Here is a 20,137-nt window from a genome sequence, read left to right on the forward strand (position 1 = left end):
TTAATCCAAATACAAATTTATCAAATTTAAAAGCCACAAATTTCATTGGCCCAGCATGGCCACGTGGTTAGGATGCTTGACTCATAATCCCCGGGTTCGAATCCCTGTCGCAACAAACATTCTCGTCTTTTAAGCCATGGGGCGCTATAATATTTCGGTCAATCCTATTATTTGTTAGTAAAAGAATAGCCCATATGATAGGGGGTTAATAACTAGGTGCTTTCCGTTTAGTCTTACACTGCAAAATTCGGGACGATTAACGTAGATAACCCTAATGTAGCTTTACGCGAACTTCAAAATTAAACAGAGTTTCTTTGTTACTTTAAAACTGAATTCTCACGTTGTCGGATATTAAATGTATATTCTTATCTCGTTTATTTTTAATTGTAACAGAATACAGTTAGTTTAGAGGAAACCAAACGATTATCTCCTTGTACCATGACGACTTGATGAAGTTTTAAATCACATAATCGCTATACATAACTATATGTACTTTTGTTGGTTGTAATAGTAATGTGTATTAATTAGATTTCTTCATACCACTTGCTGAAGACAAAGTTTTGAATTGTTTAAACGGTTTTTAATATTCCACTTGATATATATTTGATTGTAATGTCAGTTGTTGCTTAGTGTGTCACTATTAATGTAGAGAAGAAACAATAAAAAAGTCTTTATGATTAATTCATATTTTTATAAAGCTTCATTTTAACAAACACTTACATAATCGTTGTTTATCACCTCATAGCTCGTAACCACATTGTCTTACGAGAAAAAAAAGAACTACTTTAATATAAATTAAGTTTGTAGTAGTTCAAGTATTGAATAGCTTACTGGAAGAAGACCTGTAAGTAATGCTATCAGCTGTTTAAAGAGAAAATATTTTGGAAGAATGACATGAGCGATTTGACGAAAACATGATCTTTTAGTATTGAAATAACTTATTTAATTTGAGAACTGGTGTGTGAGAATTAAGAAAATCTAATTAACAATTTTACTGGAAAAAGTGAGTTGTAAAAATAGAGATAACTAGAATAAAGAAAAATTGAGTTTAAATAGTTGAGAAAACTAGCTTACTAGAAAGTGGCCTGAAAGACTTGAGAGAATTAGTTTACTAGAAAGTGGCTTGTACGAATTGAGAGAATTAGTTTACTAGAAAGTGACATGTAAGAGTTGAGGAAACTAGTTTACAGGAAAATGACCTTAAGAATTGAGATAATTAATTTGCTAGAAAGTGGCCTGAAAGAATTGAGAGAATTAGTTTACTAGAAAGTGGATTGTATGAATTGAGAAAACTAGTTTACTAGAAAGTTGCCTGTAAGAGTTAAGGAAACTAGTTTACTAGAAAATGGCCTGTAAGAATTGAGATAATTATTTTAATGAAAAGTAGCCTGTAACATATGAGACAACTAAGTTAGTGACATACCAGGTTAAACTGTTAAAATTTGAAGAAAAGAATAGCGATGAATACATTATATAATTGCATTTGTATATGTGATTTATGATACGTATTTCATGACAGAATGAAAAATAACATCTTTAGTTTCAGAGCCAGTTTATTGCTTACCAATTAAATGTGTAGATGCTTACAAAATAATATAAACAAATCATATGACTGATGCGCTTTAACAAAATATATTTATATCTTCGTCACTATCCTGAAAAAGGAAGTAAATTTATACTAAAGATCAACTACCCTATTAATACGAAATTTCAGCGAGAGTTAAAATAATCATATAACATTATACTACCACATTATTTCTAAGAGAAATGTATATAGAAAGCCGAGAAAAAAACTAAATATTCATCAACAGTCCTTGTATAAAACCATAACACAAATTGAAGTGTAAACTCTTGGTTTAGCATGCACAATAAACTAACAGATATTAGAGTTACACATTACCCTGTGTTACCCAAGTACAAACAACTAATTTCAACGCAAAAAGAGAGATATGTTTCCAAAAGCACAAACGAGACTTCATGTTTTGGATATTCATAATTCTGACTTTGGCATATAAGAGTGGAGCTTTGGATAGTTTAACTCTTTACTTTGGTATGGAAAGGTCAAGCTTTGTATACTTCTAATTTACTACTGATGTTTTTTTAAATGTATTCATGCATCCACAAAAATAAGGAAAGACACAATATTCTATGCTATAAGATTTTAATTAAAAACCAGTTCTGAGAATTAGAAATGAAACAGGAACAAACCGTACGAGTACTAGAAAGAATGATTTAACTATTTAAAGTTTTCAAAGAAGTAGATTTTACTGCGATAAATTCGAAGGAAATTATGACAAAATTTCGTTTAGAAATTTGTATGTGGAATTGAACTTTAAATTTTGTCTTTACGTATTTGTCGACAGCAGAATGGAGAAAATATAAATACCGCATTACGAACTGTCATTCAGTTATTGGACTCGTAATATCGAAAACAAATCCAAATTATCTTAAGCACCCTCTCCCCTTAAAAAGCAACAAAACAACAGTTTATAAATCAAAGTGTTTGTTGTGCATGAGTGATTTTTGTTAATATTTCTAAAAAAAACAAAAAATATTTCAATATTTGGATAACAATTTGGCTGCCATCACCTAATCACAAATGCTTTTTAACGTCCATAGCCCACATGTTGTTGCCCATAGCTGTGACTTTGACCTTGACTGTTGAAATTCTGTTTAAAATATGGTCCTTTATCGCCACCTACAGCTCCATTGTGACTGCCGCCTGATATTGTTCCTCCTTTACTGAAGCCACCGCCAACAGATCCACCATAACCACTGCTGCTTTGCCCACCAGAGCCACCTGCTTTACCATATCCATCAACACCATTTTTTGTGCCACCGTAACCAACTCTTCCACCAGCCCCTCCTCCCGTGCCACCATAACCACCTCTTCCACCAGCACCATTCTGACCACCACCAGTACCACCATAACCACCTCTTCCACCAGCACCATTCTGACCACCACCAGTACCACCATAACCACCTCTTCCACCAGCACCATTCTGACCACCACTAGTACTACCATAACCACTTCTTCCACCAGTTCCAGTTTGACCACCACCATAGCCACTTGTTCCACCAGTTCCTCTTTGACCACCACCATAGTCACCATTACCTCCTGTACCTCCAGTACCACCATAACCGCCACTTCCTCCTCCTTGTTCTATATACAGGTTAGCATTGAGGTTGTAATAGTTAGGAGTGTCGGCACAATTGTAGTTATACCACCAATCACACACAAAGTACTGCTGATTAAAAACTGTTCCAATAGGACAGAGGAAAGAGTCCTGGCGACCATCCGATTGGCAGATATGGAAAACCTAATTTAAGTAAAAATATAAATGTTTCAAACTGTGAGTGCTCTAAGCTGATATTTGTCAGAAATTGATACCATTATAGGAAAAAAAAGGTACTATGATTATGGATGATATAAAAAATCGACATTTATATACTTATATACATTATATACTTCCCAACTTAATACATGGTTTAAAATATCTATAATATGTCAAAATAACACAAATAAAATATTATATATTGTCACAACAATTTTTTTTGACTTAAGAAAATGATATTTATACCTATCTTTTCAACTAAATACAAACTGACCGAAAAGTAATAATAATAATATCACGTCAATTCGAGCTATTTTTTATCGGGGAATACTTTCAAAATATCCTAATATGTTTTTATCATTACAATATATCAAAGTAAACAGTAACGGAAGTTATAATTGCCTTTATTTACTTTTGTTTTAAACGTTAATAGAGAAACAAGACAACTAACATCTTCTAAAATGTGAGTCGTCTACTTCAGAAACATTCATTGATTAGTTTACCACGTGTATATGTACATAAGCATATACAATGAACTTCATACCTAATGTTCAGAGATTAGTTCAACCACGTATAGACATAGATAGGCGTAATGAACTTCTCACCTAACATTCAGAGATTAGTTTATCAGCGTGTAAACATGGATAGGCGTAATGAACTTCTTACCTGGCACTGAGCATCAACATCACCATAGTAACCTGGATACTGTTGTTGACTACAGTCAAAACCCGTGTTTGGAACAGTGTCGTATATTGGATAATCTTGTCCTGGAGTCCCTGGAATAACGTCCTCTAAGCGCCCCGTAGAGAGATCACCCCCACCACCACCTCCGCCACCTTGCTGGTAACCGCCACCACCTCCGCCACCTTGCTGGTAACCGCCACCACCTCCACCACCTTGCTGGTAACCGCCACCACCTCCGCCACCCTGCTGGTAACCGCCACCACCTCCGCCACCTTGCTGGTAACCGCCACCACCATTTTGCTGAAAGCCACCTCCGCCACCTTGCTGATAACCGCCACCACCACCCTGTTGTGGATGGCTTCCACCTCCTCCACCGCCAACACCTTGCTGGAAACCACCTCCAACTTGTTGTGTAGTTCCATAGCCATCTCGTTTTACCTGTATAAAACAGAAGTAATTAGTTGCGGACTTTTCAAAATAACTTTGAGGAAAGTACTTTTACTCTTTTTCTTAGCGTACTGAACTAATTGTACTACCGAAAATGGATACGGCAAAAGTAAACCTAAGGCGTATTTTAATTCTCACATTACTCATGATACAGTTATAACTTATCTTCTCCTTCCCTTTACAGAAGAATAACACACTTACCCGTTTCTCTTCAGCACTCAAGGAAGTCGTCAAAAGCCCTGAAAAGTCATGAAGTCGCATGTAAAAACTTATGTGTATCTAGTCGCTTATCAAAAATATTTTCATCACAAAAGAAAGTTTGTCCAACTGTGTGGAATACGGTTTAAAAATTTACGTTTAGAAAGAATTAATGGCAACATTGATAACTGTATCTGAAATTACATCTTGAAATAATATAACAGTAATATTCACTTTCACTCTTTGAAATAATCGAGAATTATGTTAAACAATATTATTACCTGCAACATATTTTAGAAGTAACTGAACTTACCGATAGTAACCACAACAATCCACTCTCTTCCCATGGTTCCTCTTATTAACGGCTGACTGTGAAAGATAAATTTATTCATCAAATCAGCACAGTTAGGCTTATTATGTTTTATAATTATTAAATTAATATACACTATGATATTATATTTAGATCAAATATATACATTTTAAATTTCATACGTTTATATAATTTCTATAATTTCCCACGCTGTAGTTTATAAGTAGAAATAAAATAACATTTTAATAAAGTAGAAATGAAAAGAGCCATCGGTTGGTAATAATACGTCAAGCTTGAGTCATACAAAAAGATTCTTAGAAATTAAATAATGTGTCTGTCAGTAACATAGTCAAAGTGTCCAACGTGGGTTAGTTAGTTCATTTCAATCAGACTCAAAAGCTTCTACTAGAAGCTACACTCCAAACTTGAATAAAATTTTAATTATTTGTATAATGCAAAGATCTTGAAATTTCAGTTTATTATTCGATAGTAAACAGAATTAAAAATCTTAGTTCATCCTTTTTTACACTGTGTACCTCTTAAGTAAAGCAAAGCTATGTACGAGATTATTACGTTTCAAAATTACCAAGATAAATCACTGGGTATTTATATTTAAAAAACAACACTTGGACAGTTTAGAACAATGTCACATTGGTCTATTTGATGTTTCCGCCGCAGAAAGTAGAACCGCAGGTTTGACTTGTAAGTGTGTAAACTTACAGCTGTCCCACCAGAAGACTATATAAAGTAAGTTGGTTTTGTAAACCTTCTGTTTAATAAGTAGAACCGCAGATTTGACTTTTAAGTGTGTAAACTTACAGCTGTCCCACCAGAAGACTATATAAAGTAAGTTGGTTTTGTAAACCTTCTGTTTAATAAGTAGAACCGCAGGTTTGACTTGTAAGTGTGTAAACTTACAGCTGTCCCACCAGAAGACTATATAAAGTAAGTTGGTTTTGTAAACCTTCTGTTTAATAAGTAGAACCGCAGATTTGACTTGTAAGTGTGTAAACTTACAGCTGTCCCACCAGAAGACTATATAAAGTAAGTTGGTTTTGTAAACCTTCTGTTTAATAAGTAGAACCGCAGGTTTGACTTGTAAGTGTGTAAACTTACAGCTGTCCCACCAGAAGACTATATAAAGTAAGTTGGTTTTGTAAACCTTCTGTTTAATAAGTAGAACCGCAGGTTTGACTTGTAAGTGTGTAAACTTACAGCTGTCCCACCAGAAGACTATATAAAGTAAGTTGGTTTTGTAAACCTTCCGTTTAATACTGGCAACATTCTACTAATTAAATATTACTAACACAGATCACTAATTTATAAGCGTTTTAGGGAGACATCCTAACACAAAGAAATCCGCATACTGTTGGGATAATAAAGCAATTACTAAACCTGACCAAAATCATCAAGTTTTTATTCAATTTTGGAATCAGAAACTAAACTGATCATCTGAACTATCCTTTCTTGAATCTGTGTAACACCTGCATTCTCGAATCATCTCATCTAGTCATTTTCAGTATGTTTAAACTGCAAGCAACAGTCAACCCCAATAGTCTTGAATAACATCACGTCCTAGGAGATAATTTTATCTTTGAGAACATACAACTCGCGCTAAAGACACCAACTCCTGTACATACAACTTCCTGTTCCCAGTAATTCATTCAGCAGCTTGCAACAACATTATATAATGTTCGAGTCAACCTAAATCTAGGTTGCAACTTTTACCTGTCTCACAAATATAAAACGAATTTACTACATGGGAATATCTAATAACATATAACGTTAGTGTGTGCTTTGTTGGTTTTTTTTTTTTTTTAATTTCGCGCAAAGCTACACGAGGGCCATCTGCGTTAGCCGTCCTTAATTTAATAGTGTAAGGATAGAGAGAAAGTAACTAGTAATCACCACCCACTACCAACCTTTGAGCTACTCTTTTACTAATGTATAGTGGGATTGACCGTCACTTTATAACGCCCTCACAGCTGAAAGGGCGAGCATGTTTGGCGCGAAGGGGATGTGAACCCGCGACCCTTAGACTAGGAGTTAAGCGCTCTAACCACCTGACCATGGCGGACATGAATTTAGTAAGGAACAGACCTCACTTTAATCTAAAAACGGTTCACCTAGTTACCTCGAAAAATAAGTTCCTGTGGACAGTTTGTTCCAATTGGTCAGTAACGAATGATATTAGGTCTTAAGTAAGAGATTGATATTATATTCTTGAAATCAACCAGCCTTGAACGAAATATTTTTTTTCAGATACTTAACTGTAATTTTTTGAAAATTTTAAAAATGTAACTTTTTAATGCGTTCTTTCATATCAAGCTGTCCGAATCACTTTGTATCACATCAAAATTAAAACAGTATAAACTGTCTTACTTAGTTTGTACATCTGGGTTCATATATCTTACCTTTTATTAGTCCTCCACAGAAGCTAATCAGTTCAATTCTGGAACCTAAGAAAGTAAAGTCCCTCTTTCCACCAGAGGTCAGTTTGGATTGAAGGAACTTGATTGTCTGGCACTTTTATATACCTGGTATGTCGTGACGTGCTACATTCTCGCGTGCTCTCACCGCTCCAGAAAGTTTTCAGAAATGTCCATCTAGGTTAGCGGAGCATCTCCATCTCAAGCGCTGGTTGGCGGTTCGTCTCTTCCCGATCTCTGAAAGCTTCTAATCGACATCTCATGTGATTATGTTCGGTACATCACAACCAGTTTAGAAAGGTGGTCTACTTTTTGCTGTTATTTTCCTTCTTCGATTCGTGCGTTTCTTTCTTGCTTTCTCCTAAACTCAGAAACAGAGTAAAGACCAAACGGTTTCGACATTAAAGGTTGTTCAAAAGGTAATCTTACATTTTAAAACTGACCTTCTTGTAATCCATTGTTTTGGTTTGACTGCAACGATTTTAGTTTCTGCGTGACAAACTGAACAATTTTCTCCATCACTGTTACTAAAGGTGTCGCCCTTCACAGTCAAACAACTTATAAATTTCAAATATTTTTCATAATATTAAAATCATTATATGTTTGTTCTTTTGTCCAAGCATGAAAAAGTTCCAGAAGAAAGTGGTTTCGCTTCCCCTAAAGTAGTCAAACTGTCGATTTCGTTTCACTTCTGAAGAAGGAAACTCTTTGTTCCGAAACTGTCTGATTGCTTAATGTCTTGAATGCAATATTTCATCTCTACGTGTGTTATAATTTTTCTCCTAAATTATTTCCTTCTCTAATAGACTTCGTTTGCGTATTAGAAACTGGTAATCCAACAGAACTTTAAAATCATTTAAATAAGCTCAAAATAACTTTTTCGTTAGGCTGAAACATTTCTATGTGAACGCCAAACTTTAAATAACCAGTCAAATGGTTTATAGAAGATGTTTACGTTATTAAGCACAGCTATCTTCATAAAACGTAACACAAAATAATGGTGTACAAGTTTACCAGTTTCAAAGACAGGTTGCTGAGAGATTATATACAGGCCTAAATGGATTTTTATTATAAAATGTAAGTTGCACTTTTTTTAAATAAATATTCTTTGCTTGAAAAGGTGTTGAGTAAAATAAAAATATATTCAATCCAGAATCATTTTATGTTCCTTTTTTAACTGGCTAAATAAGCTTTTCTCTTTACACAGAATATTTAGACATAGCATTCGAAGTCAGAAAGTAAAACATTCTTGTACTTATTCTCTTTAATATCAAAATAAACGAAATCGAATAGTGTGCAACGGAACAGAACATAACTTCTACTTTTATTTGTGACAAAAACAAAATCGTACATCTTAAAGAAACAAAGTAAGACACGTAGGCTATACTACAGTTTCTTACTAGCTAGATAAAGACTGCATTTCAACATATCTAAAGCTATTATTGTTTACGTTTCAACTTCTTATAAACCACTAAAGGCTATTAAAATATGGCATGTTGCCAACAAAATATAAGTTGTATTTATCATTGTTTTAACATTTTACCAACTTTCAAGAGCTGTAGTAAATATCGTGTGGTGTGACGTCTTACCAAAATAATAAAGAATGTATTTTTTAGCTTTTAAACACTTTAAAAACGAGATAAGGGATATAGTGATTACTATAACTTTATCTTCTTACCAACTACATAAAAGCTTTATTTATTATAATTTTAACTTCTTATTTACAAAACTTAGCCTGTTTTCTTTAGCATGTCAACATTTCTCAAAAAGGCAAAGTTTGTCTATTAGGGTCTTAACACCTTATCAACAAGATAAAAAAAACTGTAGTTATTGACATTCTAGCTTCTTACAAACAAATTCAAGACTGTAGATATTACAGTTTAAACACCATATACAGTTGGTACAGCACGTAATTACTAGACTTCACTTCTGTCCCTCAGTGGCACAGCGGAATGTCTGCGGACTCACACAACCATTTCATGCATACACAACTACCTTATTCCAACATGTTTAAAACTTCATAAGGCCTAACAATAAACTGAATTTTATGGTCATTCTGTATTTAACAAGTGAGGATTCCACAGACAATCCTAAGATGTTCAAGATCCTTCACCTGTATTTAACAAGTGAGGTTTCCATGGTTAATGTTGAGGTATTCAAACTTATTAAATTTTGTTTTAAAAATTGGCATGCAGTACTTTGAAGGTATTAAGAACATTTGTTTAAATTATTTAGGTTTGTCATACGGTACTTAAAAAGTATCAAGTGTAGGTACATTTAATACATGTTTGAATGGTGAAAGACTGATATATGTTACTTAGCGGGTATTAAACGTATTTATTTTAATGATATACGATTGTCCAACATTACAAGGTAATAATTCTATTTAGTTAAATAACGTAGGATTAACAAGATATTAAGTGTTTGTGTTTCATATGATGTTGGTATGTCTTACTTGCAAGGATGTCTTTCATATCAAGTAAATTCATAATGTTATTCTTATGAAAGTTAATGATGTTTGAAAGCACAGTTTCCGTCCTTGCCTTTTTCAGCTAACATTCGTCAGAGATAAAAACTGGAAATTGTGATTATGCTTCTTGCAAATGGAGTTTTACGTTTTTTACACAAGAAGGCGATTAGTGAGTCAGCCGGTCACGTGATATGGCTGGATTGGTTAATGTCACTTGATGGTCAATGATGGGCTGCTATAATTAGCGTTATTTCAATACTTACTGCGCTTTGCATGTTTGTTTGTTCTTGTCTTAGCACACCATCACAACTGAAGAACAAAAACTAGAATTACTCGAGTAATAATTTTATTTAAGTTCATCAGCTAGAAAACACAGCGTTCCTGTCCTTCATGATACATTATTATTGTTGTTCCTAAAACCCAAAATTATAAAAATCAAGTCTTTTAGTAAGAACCAAGATATAATACCCTCTTACCAAGAACTAAGATATAATTTTGTTTATTTGTTTGGAATTAAGCACAAAGGTACACAATGGGCTATCTGTGCTCTGCCCACTACGGGTATCGAAATCTGGTTTATAGCGGTGTGAGTCCGCAGACATACCGCTGTGCCACATAGGGGATAATATATAATACCTCCTCCTTGATAGAATTGAGTTATAACATAATATTAAAAGACAATAAAGGAAGTTTTGCTCAGTTTAGGTTGTCCTACCCACTAAATTCAACTAAACACTACAAAACTCAAATCCAACTATTATCTTTAGGCAGACATACCACTGCTTTTTCGGAGTCTCTGAAAATGATTCCTTGATATGTTTTAGCATATAATAAAATATTTTTCAGTAAACCTTCGGTATTTATACCCATTACTGAGACACGGATTATGGATAATAAATGTGCCTTTCTTTTTCTTTATTCTCCTACCAAAAAATTTTGTCTTTTTAATCCATTTGAAGTATAGCATTAAATTAGCTAGTTTGATACAAATCATTTTCAGGTTAGCAATTAGTGAGGTAATGTGATACACTTTTTTTTTGTAACACACTATTTTGTGTTTAGTAAGAAAGACACGTAATAATTAACATAACTCTCTTTTTCAATGGTGTTGTAAATAAAAATCATATCCAGCTAATGATTCTACTCCGTGAAAGTTAGAAAAACGTGGAATAACAAGTCACACACTAGTTTGAAAAATCTTCAAACTTGCCAGACAGACACGTTGATTTCAAATGAACATCTGACACTTGTGTTAATACGATCTGAAACTTAAGTGACAAGCTTGAAGACTCATAATGCCAAAAATTCGAGGTTTAATGTATGCGATGGGCATCGCTCAGATAGTCGAAAATAAACATGTGAAATAAATATTACTTATAAAACCGAGGAAACAGTGTGTTCTATTATTATTAAAAAGGATTGTTTTCTAAACCTGTACAAAAATTTCACTATAAGAAACTACCTGTTTAAAATGGTTTAGCGAAACTGCTTCATTAACGATTTATTTCTGATAATTCACGTTATTTTCCTACAATGTGCACAGCTTGTTAGTTTACATTTTTGTACACGGAGGAAACAGACTTTTAAGGACAAAGTGAAAAAAAAAAATCTGTATTCATCTTAATATATAGGTTTGAATGGTCTGGCTATTTTGTTTTGTCTGTTATAAAGCTACTTTAGCAAATCTACGTTTCTTATCACGGTACTGTATAGCTCTTCACAGGGTAATCTACAAAGATCGTGGTTTATGTTTGGGTAGATTACTGTGATGAAAGTGAAACTCGATAATATCGGTCAACTCGTGCACCTGTAGGAGCTCGAGAGACGAAACCTTTCATTGTTCACACTATTGTTGGGGGTTAAATGTACCTATTTACATCCAAGTCACGCAGCAAGTTTCCGCTGTTTTTACATTACATGACTCTGTCAGAATGAGATATAAACTACTCAATAAAACAACAGACAATTTTGTTGATCCATTTTTGAATGCTCGATTCGCTTTCAACAGTTTTATTTATGATACAAAACATTGGCCGGAAGTAGTTGGAGTGAGGCAGCCTACATTCACATGACCTTTTTCTATTCTAATTGTTCTTCAGGTTGTTAAAATAAATTCTTCACCTTCTTAAGAGGTTTCAACAACTCATCCATCTGTATGCTATAATATAGAGTGAAACGTTTTATGCTGGTTTTGTTGCTTTAAAACGTACACGTTTGTTCTGCTGAAGTTTTGTTGAAACTATCATCATTATAACAAGTTTTTACGAAACTTCGTAAGCAACAGAAATAACGTAATTCAACAGCGAAGTCATCAAGATTTCCGTAAAAGCCACCAGGTGGAAATTCCCTGAAGTTCATCACATGAAAGGAGCATTGAGTGCATAAAGGTTTCTTCTCTGTATTTGTTTTTTGACAATATCATTTTTATTAACCTGAAGATGACCTAAGGAGGTCAAAACGTTGTTCTCTACCTTATTTTAATAAAGAGCCGTTTTTACATATATATAAAAGTTTTAATACCCATACCAGACGTCTTGAGATATAATATGGTCCTTACGTAAAGGAAATACTTCTCCTAACTTCAAACATACAAACACGTATCCAGAATATTAGAAGGCTTGAGGAACTAATGTAACTATCTGGTAACATTGTTTGTAGTGACTTTATTTCCTATTCTAACTCTGACGTACTTCAATTAATGAAAAATATTATCACTTCCCACACCATTATAGAAGCAATGTAACTATTTATTGTAAAGTATTTGTGATTAAACTGTGGTGTCAAGAGACTGTATGCAACACTACAGTAACAGTAATGTTGATGAGTTATTTACAAACTAAATTATATTTTTAGTCATGAAAAGGTGAGATATCTTATTACCTAACAGTAACCCAAAACATGCAGTAAATCGTTCAATAAAAATTAATAATCCAACCGTTGGTATTTATAAGTGTGTATAAAAGTATCATTTTCATGCCAATATACACTGGGTGAAATCAGTTATTTTAATATGACAAGGAAAAAACATTTGTCCTTCTTTTGTTTTCTTTCTCTCTTCTCTTCTGAGAGGAATATAAGAGGCTAAAGCTTTCGAAATAATCTTCCCGAACAACATGATATGAACCACAATAACTGAGCTAGAACAAAAGAGAATTAATGATTTTCTGAGTGTTGGATTGATTTTTATCTCACATATCGATATCTTCATGGGAATTGTTTTAGCTTTAAAAACTAGTAAAACAAACAATGGTTAAAAATACGTGAAAGCTCTAGCCACGTAACGTACAACTAGTTTAATTTCATGCTATTAGTTGACACTTCCAACATTTCACAGCGGTTTTCAGGCTAAGTATCAATTGTAAGTAATAGTAATATCCAAAAATGTACGGCCCGGCATGGCTAGGTGGTTAAGACCATCGACTCGTAATCTGAAGATCGCTGGTTTGAATCTCCGTCACACCAAACATGGGGGTGTTATAATGCTTTGGTCAATCCAACTATGCATTGGTAAAAGAGTAGCCCAAGAGTTGGCGGTGGGTGGTGATGACTAGCTGCCTTTCCTCTAGGCTTGCACTGCTAAATTAGAGATGGTTAGTGCAGATAGCCCTCGTGTAGCGATGCGCGAAATTCAAACCAAACCAAAGAGGTTTAGTTAATTTTCCGGACGTTTAAGTAACAAATGTTGTATTGAAGAAAGTGGAGACTATGTTAAAATTCAAAGTACTTGAATAAATGCAATTCAAACAATCTACGGTCTCACAATAAAGTTTTTTAGTTGTGTACTTTAAAAACGTTGATAGTATAAATGGAGAGTATAAAAATATGAAAAATAAAATAAAAGTCGTTAAATTACAGATTGGTTATATTAATTCAGGAGAATTTGAAACAACAAAATATTTTAACTTTTACCTAAAATTGAACATAAAAAATGTGTTCTGTAAATTTCATTCAAGAGAAACGTTGCAGCAAACAAATAAACTGTTATCCCAGGTATATGTTAATAACAGTATGAAAAATGTAAATAAATTGTTGCCTATGTTGTGTATGATAATAGCAGTAAGAAAGAAATAGATAAATAAAATTTGTCTATGATGTATGATAACAACAGTAGAAAAAAAGAAATGTAATTGATGTTTAAAATGTGTAAAACTATTTGTTCTTAGAACGCACTTAACTAGATCTAAAAAAATTATATCAAATCCTAATTTTAACACTGGCTTTTGTAAATACCGGAACTTCATTATTTTCATAATGACAAGAAACCCACTTGAAGTAAAAATGACCGAAAAGGTCGTAACGTTATTCTGTACTTTATTTTAATTAACGTGCTAATATCCATACCAGCCGTCTAGAGAACACATTTTCGGTATTTTATTTGCATATTATTATAAAAAGTGTTGTTAGAAAATGAGGTATGGTCTATGAAGGTAGAAATTAAGTAAATGAGTTGTTTACGTGACGTACGGATTTTTAGTAGTAAATAAGTAAACTGTTATCTATATGATGTATATTGATGTCAGTATCATAGCACTAACATCATTATCAAATATGGAAAGAAGAAAGCAGATAAACTTTGTTTATGTGGTGTACTATATCAATAGAAAACAACAGTATATAAGAGTAAGCAAATACTAAATAAAACCTTTCTATTTAATTATATTACTATAGGAAAGAAGAAAGCAGATAAACTATTGTTTATGTGGTGTATGATAATATCAATAGAAAAAAAGAAAGTAGATAAACTATTGTTTATGTGGTGTATGATAATATCAGTAGGAAAGAAGAAAGTAGATAAACTATTGTTTATGTGGTGTATGATAATATCAGTAGGAAAGAAGAAAGTAAATAAACTGTTGTTTATGTGGTGTATGATAATATCAGTAGGAAAGAAGAAAGTAGATAAACTGTTGTTTATGTGGTGTATGATAATATCAGTAGGAAAGAAGAAAGTATAAACAATGTGGTGTATGATAAATCAGTAGGAAAGAAAAGTAGATAAATTATAGATAAACTATTGTTTATGTGGTGTATGATAATATCAGTAGGAAAGAAGAAAGTAGATAAACTGTTGTTTGTGTGATGTATGATAGTACCTGCAGAAAAAATAAACTAAATAGTTTTATGTGATGTACGAACATTATACTTGGAAAGAAGTTAGAAGTTGAAGTGCAGTATATGTACTGTATGAAGGTAAGAAATAAGTAAAAAAATTGTTTACGAAATGTTTAGTAGAAAGTAAGTAAATATGTAAACTGGTATCTATGTGATGTATGATGTTAACAGTATCAAAAAACTAACTAAATTTAGTTTTTACCTACTGTAAAGAAACAGCAATTTAAAAACTAAGCAAATACTAAATAAAAGTATTTCCTAATTAATGTATATTACCATAGTGGACGTAGCATCCATATCAGCATCTATGTACGTAATGGCAACTCCTATGGCATCTACTGAATGTTATCAAAACTCTTTCTTAAAAAATCTATTATTTTTAAATAATATTGCCAAGTTTAATATATAGAAAACATTATAATTTGTTTCAGTAAAAATGTATTGAAATTTTGAGCTCTGTAGATTGAATCATTTTGACATAATGAGTTTCGTATGATTAAAGAACACAATACTCTTCTGTGCGGTAGTTCCCCCAGAAAATCCCTTTTTTATAAAATATTAATTTTTATCTTTTTTCAATAAGATAGAAATTATACAATTAGTAATTACTAGCACGAATGGTCAACCGTAGGACGGCGTTTCTGTTACTGATAATAACAAGAGGAAATAGGTAAATGAAATTGCCGTACGATAAAAACAGTACAAAAACGTATGTGAATAAACTGGTGCTTATGTGGTATACAATGAAGAAAGGAAGAAAATAAAGTGTGGTTCATGAGCTGTATGAAAATAACAGTAGATTTGTTTGAATTTCTCACAAATCTACAGAATTGACTGTAATTAAACAGTGAAAGGTTAGAAGAAGGGCAGTTAACCATCATTACTCATAATCACCTCTCGAGGGTACAACAAATAGTAGGATTGACCATTACATTATAACGCCTCCACGACTAAAATGATTAACATATTTGGTGTAGAAGATTCGAACCCGCAACTCTTATGGTACTAGTTGAGCGCCCTAACTACCTGGCCATGCTGGGCTATAAAAAAATGTAAATACAAAAATAATATGGCTATATGATATTACCAGTAAAATGTAAAAAAAAAGCTAATATGTCACACAAACAATGGGAAGGAAGTATAATAATAGTAGACTAGAAGTAAGAATATATAAATACCGAATGATGATAATAGTAGGAAGAAATGAATAAACTGTTGAACATGTGCTGTGTGATATTAACAGTAGGTTGTTTGTGTTTGTTTTTGAGCAAAGCTACGTTGCAGTAACTGTTGTGTCCAATGCGGGGAACGGAGGCCTAAATTTTAGCGTTTTAAGTCTGTAGGCCTACAACTGTCCTAGGGGTTACAACATTAGGAAACAAGTATAAAAGTAAATTATTTATATACTGTACAATAACAGAAATAAATAAACAAAATAAAGTGTTGTGTATGTTATGTGTGAAAATAAAAAAAGGAAATAAGTATGTAAATAAAGACGTGAGTCCTCTATGCAAGAAGAAACGCAATACTACTCGGGCACTCTGGAGTAAAAACAGGTTGTATAATTTACTTTTGAATTGTTTTCAAACTAAGTGCCACATTGACATTTAAAGTTGTACTAGAAATGGAGCGATTTCTAAAATATCTCTTACAAGGAAGCAAAACGAAAGAAAATGATAAAATTGTATATTAGTAAGCTTTAAGATCTTTGTTTCAGTGAAAAGACCAATTAGTGCAAGAATAGATGTAAGGTTAGCAACAGTAATGCTGAATATACGAACAAGCCTCAGATATTAATCCAGCCGAAGAATAGGCTGTCATCCTAGCTAGATAGAAGGAAAAACTATAATAAATATACCATCGAAATCTAAAAATTTTGAAAGACAGCTTTAAGAAAAGCTATAAGAATATAATTATGGACTTCAACTCGGTTTTATCAGTAGCTAATCCTTTCTAAATAATCAACAAATTTAGAAACTTCAAAAATCATCAGTTTTAACACTGGTCCTTTAGTTTACCCCTTACCAGTAAAATAGCTATAATTTTACACATAAGCAAAGTATGATTGTCGAAGCTTTCCTCACTTTCGATATCAAACACCTCTAGTAGTGTCTTAAAACCATGTAATTTCATTGAATACATGTATTTGTACGTGACTACTGAATCAAAGCTTACAACAGAGAAATTTATCTATATATAAAGTGGCCCGTAAGTCTCTAACCATCCATATGTTATTATGTTATATTCAATTACGCATGTATTATAAATTTGTTTCTTTTTTACAGAGAAATATGGCCGATGTAAGCCCATTTACACTTGAAGAGCATATTGTGACAAGTACGTGGGTATATTATGCAGCGAGAATGAGGGACAGCACATAGATACACTGGATACATAAGATATATGAATGGGTAGGGACTTACGGGCCACCCTGTACATCGTTCATTCAGTGTGAACAATTAACATATATTATAAAAAACACAAAGTATGAATGGGCGGAATAATGGCAACACCCACTTTAAGGTTGCACTATGTCAGATGTTGTAACGTTAGACCACCCATTCCTACCTTGTTTCCTTACTTTTTGGAACTCCCATTCCTACTTTTTTCTTTATTATTTAAACATTTTCTTCTTTACACAGCGTAAGGCGTGCGACTCGTAATCTGAGGGTCGCGGGTTCGCGCCCGCGTCGCGCTGAACATGCTCGCCCTCCCAGCCGTGGGGGTGTATAATGTGACGGTCAATCCCACTATTCGTTGGTAAAAGAGTAGCCCAAGAGTTGGCGGTGGGTGGTGATGACTAGCTGCCTTCCCTCTAGTCTTACACTGCTAAATTAGGGACGGCTAGCACAGATAGCCCTCGAGTAGCTTTGTGCGAAATTCTAAAAAAACAAAACAAAAAAATTCTTTACACAAGCGAAAATAAAAGTAGGAAAAGTCTATTGAATGTATGATAATAAACTTAGGAAAGAAAAAACAAAACTATTTTCTATATTGTGAAAGAAAACATTATATAACAGAAATAAGTAAAGATAATAACACTATAAAAGAGATAAGTAAATAAAATGTTTGCATTGTATGACAATAATAGTAGGAAATAAGGAACGAAACTGACGACAAAATGATGGACGAAAACAAAAGTAAGGAACAAGTAAGTAAACAAAGAATTATCTATGGGGTGCATGGTACTAATATAGGAGAGAAGCGAGTAAATGAAGCATTATCTGTGGTATAATAAAACAGTATTAAAGAGGTATCTAAATAAATTGTTTTTACTGCACTTTATACAAGCAGAAGGTAGAAAGTAAACAAATTACTGTTTATGTGGTATACGATGATGTGTTGTATTATGATAACAGTGGTAAATAAGTAAGCACAAAACATTGTTGACTGTGTACTGTATGGTGAATTACTGTTTATGTGGTACATGATGATGCGTTGTATTATAATAACAGTAGTAAATAAATAAGCACAAAACATTGTTGACTGTGTACTGTATGGTGAATTACTGTTTATGTGGTACATGATGATGCGTTGTATTATAATAACAGTGGTAAATAAATAAGCAAAAAACATTGTTGACTGTGTACTGTATGGTGAATTACTGTTTATGTGGTACATGATGATGCGTTGTATTATAATAACAGTGGTAAATAAATAAGCAAAAAACATTGTTGACTGTGTACTGTATGGTGAATTACTGTTTATGTGGTACATGATGATGCGTTGTATTATAATAACAGTGGTAAATAAATAAGCAAAAAACATTGTTGACTGTGTACTATATGGTGAATTACTGTTTATGTGGTACATGATGATGCGTTGTATTATAATAACAGTGGTAAATAAATAAGCAAAAAACATTGTTGACTGTGTTTATTTGGTACGTGATGATGTGTTGTCTTACACTGCAAAATTAGGGACGACTAGCGCAGATAGCCCTTGTGTCGCTTTGCGCGAAATTCAAAACAAACCAAACCAAACTTTCTGAAAATCTAGTGTTTACTTAAAGACTGTCTGCTTAAACAGACCATTTGCTTCCAGCTGAAACCACGTGATGTAATTAGATGGACCGATGGGCTCGAATAGCCACAATAATTTGATAAGAAACGACGAAATTTTCCTTTCTTTATTCATCGCAGTTATGTCCAGAGACGCCGTCAGGCACTAACAGAGAGGGCCGTGTCCCCATTCTATTTAACAGTGCCCCGAATTCTCAGTTTGTGTCTTAAAAAAATCAGAACAGAAAACTATGATTGATATCATACTGAAACGCCGGAAATTCCCGCGTTTATGGGCCTGCTCCTGAATGTTTTAAGCACCTGATTTCGGGCCTTAATTTAAGATAGACTTGGCTCTTGTTTTTTCCTGGAAGTAATGCAACATTGTAAACATAACTTCAATTATGGTTTTTGACTCGTTTTCAAGAATCACCTAAGGCGAGAAACTAGCATTCTTACACATTGTTATAAACGTAAGACTTTTAACATTTTGACCTAAATTATAAGACGCGCATTTTTTTTAACTTACCATGTTTTGTTTTCGAAGATCAACCCTGCGTCTAGTTTTATGAGATCATTGTTTCTCTCTTATGTACAGAAAAAACAACAAAAAACGTAGTTTACTTGTTTCTTTTTAAGCGCAAAGCTATACAATGGATTATCAGCGCTGTATCTACCACGAGTATCAAAACCCAGATTTTAACGTTCTTAAGAATTTCATCTTATAACGCTATTACAAAGAAACATCTGGCTAACTTGTTAATTTTGGTGACAAAAAGCCATGTGTTTTCTACGAATAGCTTGTCACGCTTCAAACACAGTTTCTCTGTTGTGGGTCTACACTCTACAGAATTTGATCGAGTAACATAGTTTAATATGATCACCGTTTGTTTCTTTTTGTGCAACATTGCAGCATGTATAAATAACATAAGCATTCTAAAAGACATATCTATAAAAATAGTAAAGAATTGGAAGGAATAAGAAAATAGCCTTACTTGAAAGTGTGTTTCAAACAAAGTAATTTTCTTTCTTTGCTGTTGTCGTTATTTTTTAATTAAGCACAAAGCTATACGATGGGCTATCGATGCTCTGCTCATCATAGGTATCAAAATCCGTTTTTTACCGGTGTGAGTCTGCAGACATACCGCTAA

The 20,137-nt window shown here is 33.2% G+C and overlaps 1 protein-coding gene across 1 annotated transcript; it reads right to left on the reverse strand.

The window, feature by feature from the left end:
• Positions 1–718: 718 nt before the first annotated feature.
• On the reverse strand, positions 719–7,728 carry LOC143257544 (uncharacterized). The gene is made up of 5 exons (XM_076516366.1): positions 7,389–7,728; positions 4,978–5,033; positions 4,668–4,705; positions 4,002–4,457; positions 719–3,320 (listed from the first exon to the last, which is right to left on the reverse strand). The coding sequence occupies exons 2-5, from the start codon at positions 5,009–5,011 to the stop codon at positions 2,607–2,609; spliced, it is 1,242 nt and encodes a 413-aa protein (XP_076372481.1). The 5' UTR covers positions 5,012–5,033; positions 7,389–7,728; the 3' UTR covers positions 719–2,606.
• Positions 7,729–20,137: the final 12,409 nt, after the last annotated feature.

Source organism: Tachypleus tridentatus, chromosome 7, assembly GCF_004210375.1.
Source record: "Tachypleus tridentatus isolate NWPU-2018 chromosome 7, ASM421037v1, whole genome shotgun sequence".
Taxonomy (NCBI): domain Eukaryota; kingdom Metazoa; phylum Arthropoda; class Merostomata; order Xiphosura; family Limulidae; genus Tachypleus; species Tachypleus tridentatus.

Bases quoted from the DNA above. Each gene is read 5' to 3' on its own strand.
- LOC143257544 (XM_076516366.1), bottom strand. From the start codon at position 5,011: ATGGGAAGAGAGTGGATTGTTGTGGTTACTATCG. The intron at 4,706-4,977 runs GTAAGTTCAGTT...ATGACTTTTCAG, and splicing joins GATTGTTGTGGTTACTATCG to GGCTTTTGACGACTTCCTTG. The intron at 3,321-4,001 runs GTAAGAAGTTCA...TACTTAAATTAG, and splicing joins ATGTTGATGCTCAGTGCCAG to GTTTTCCATATCTGCCAATC.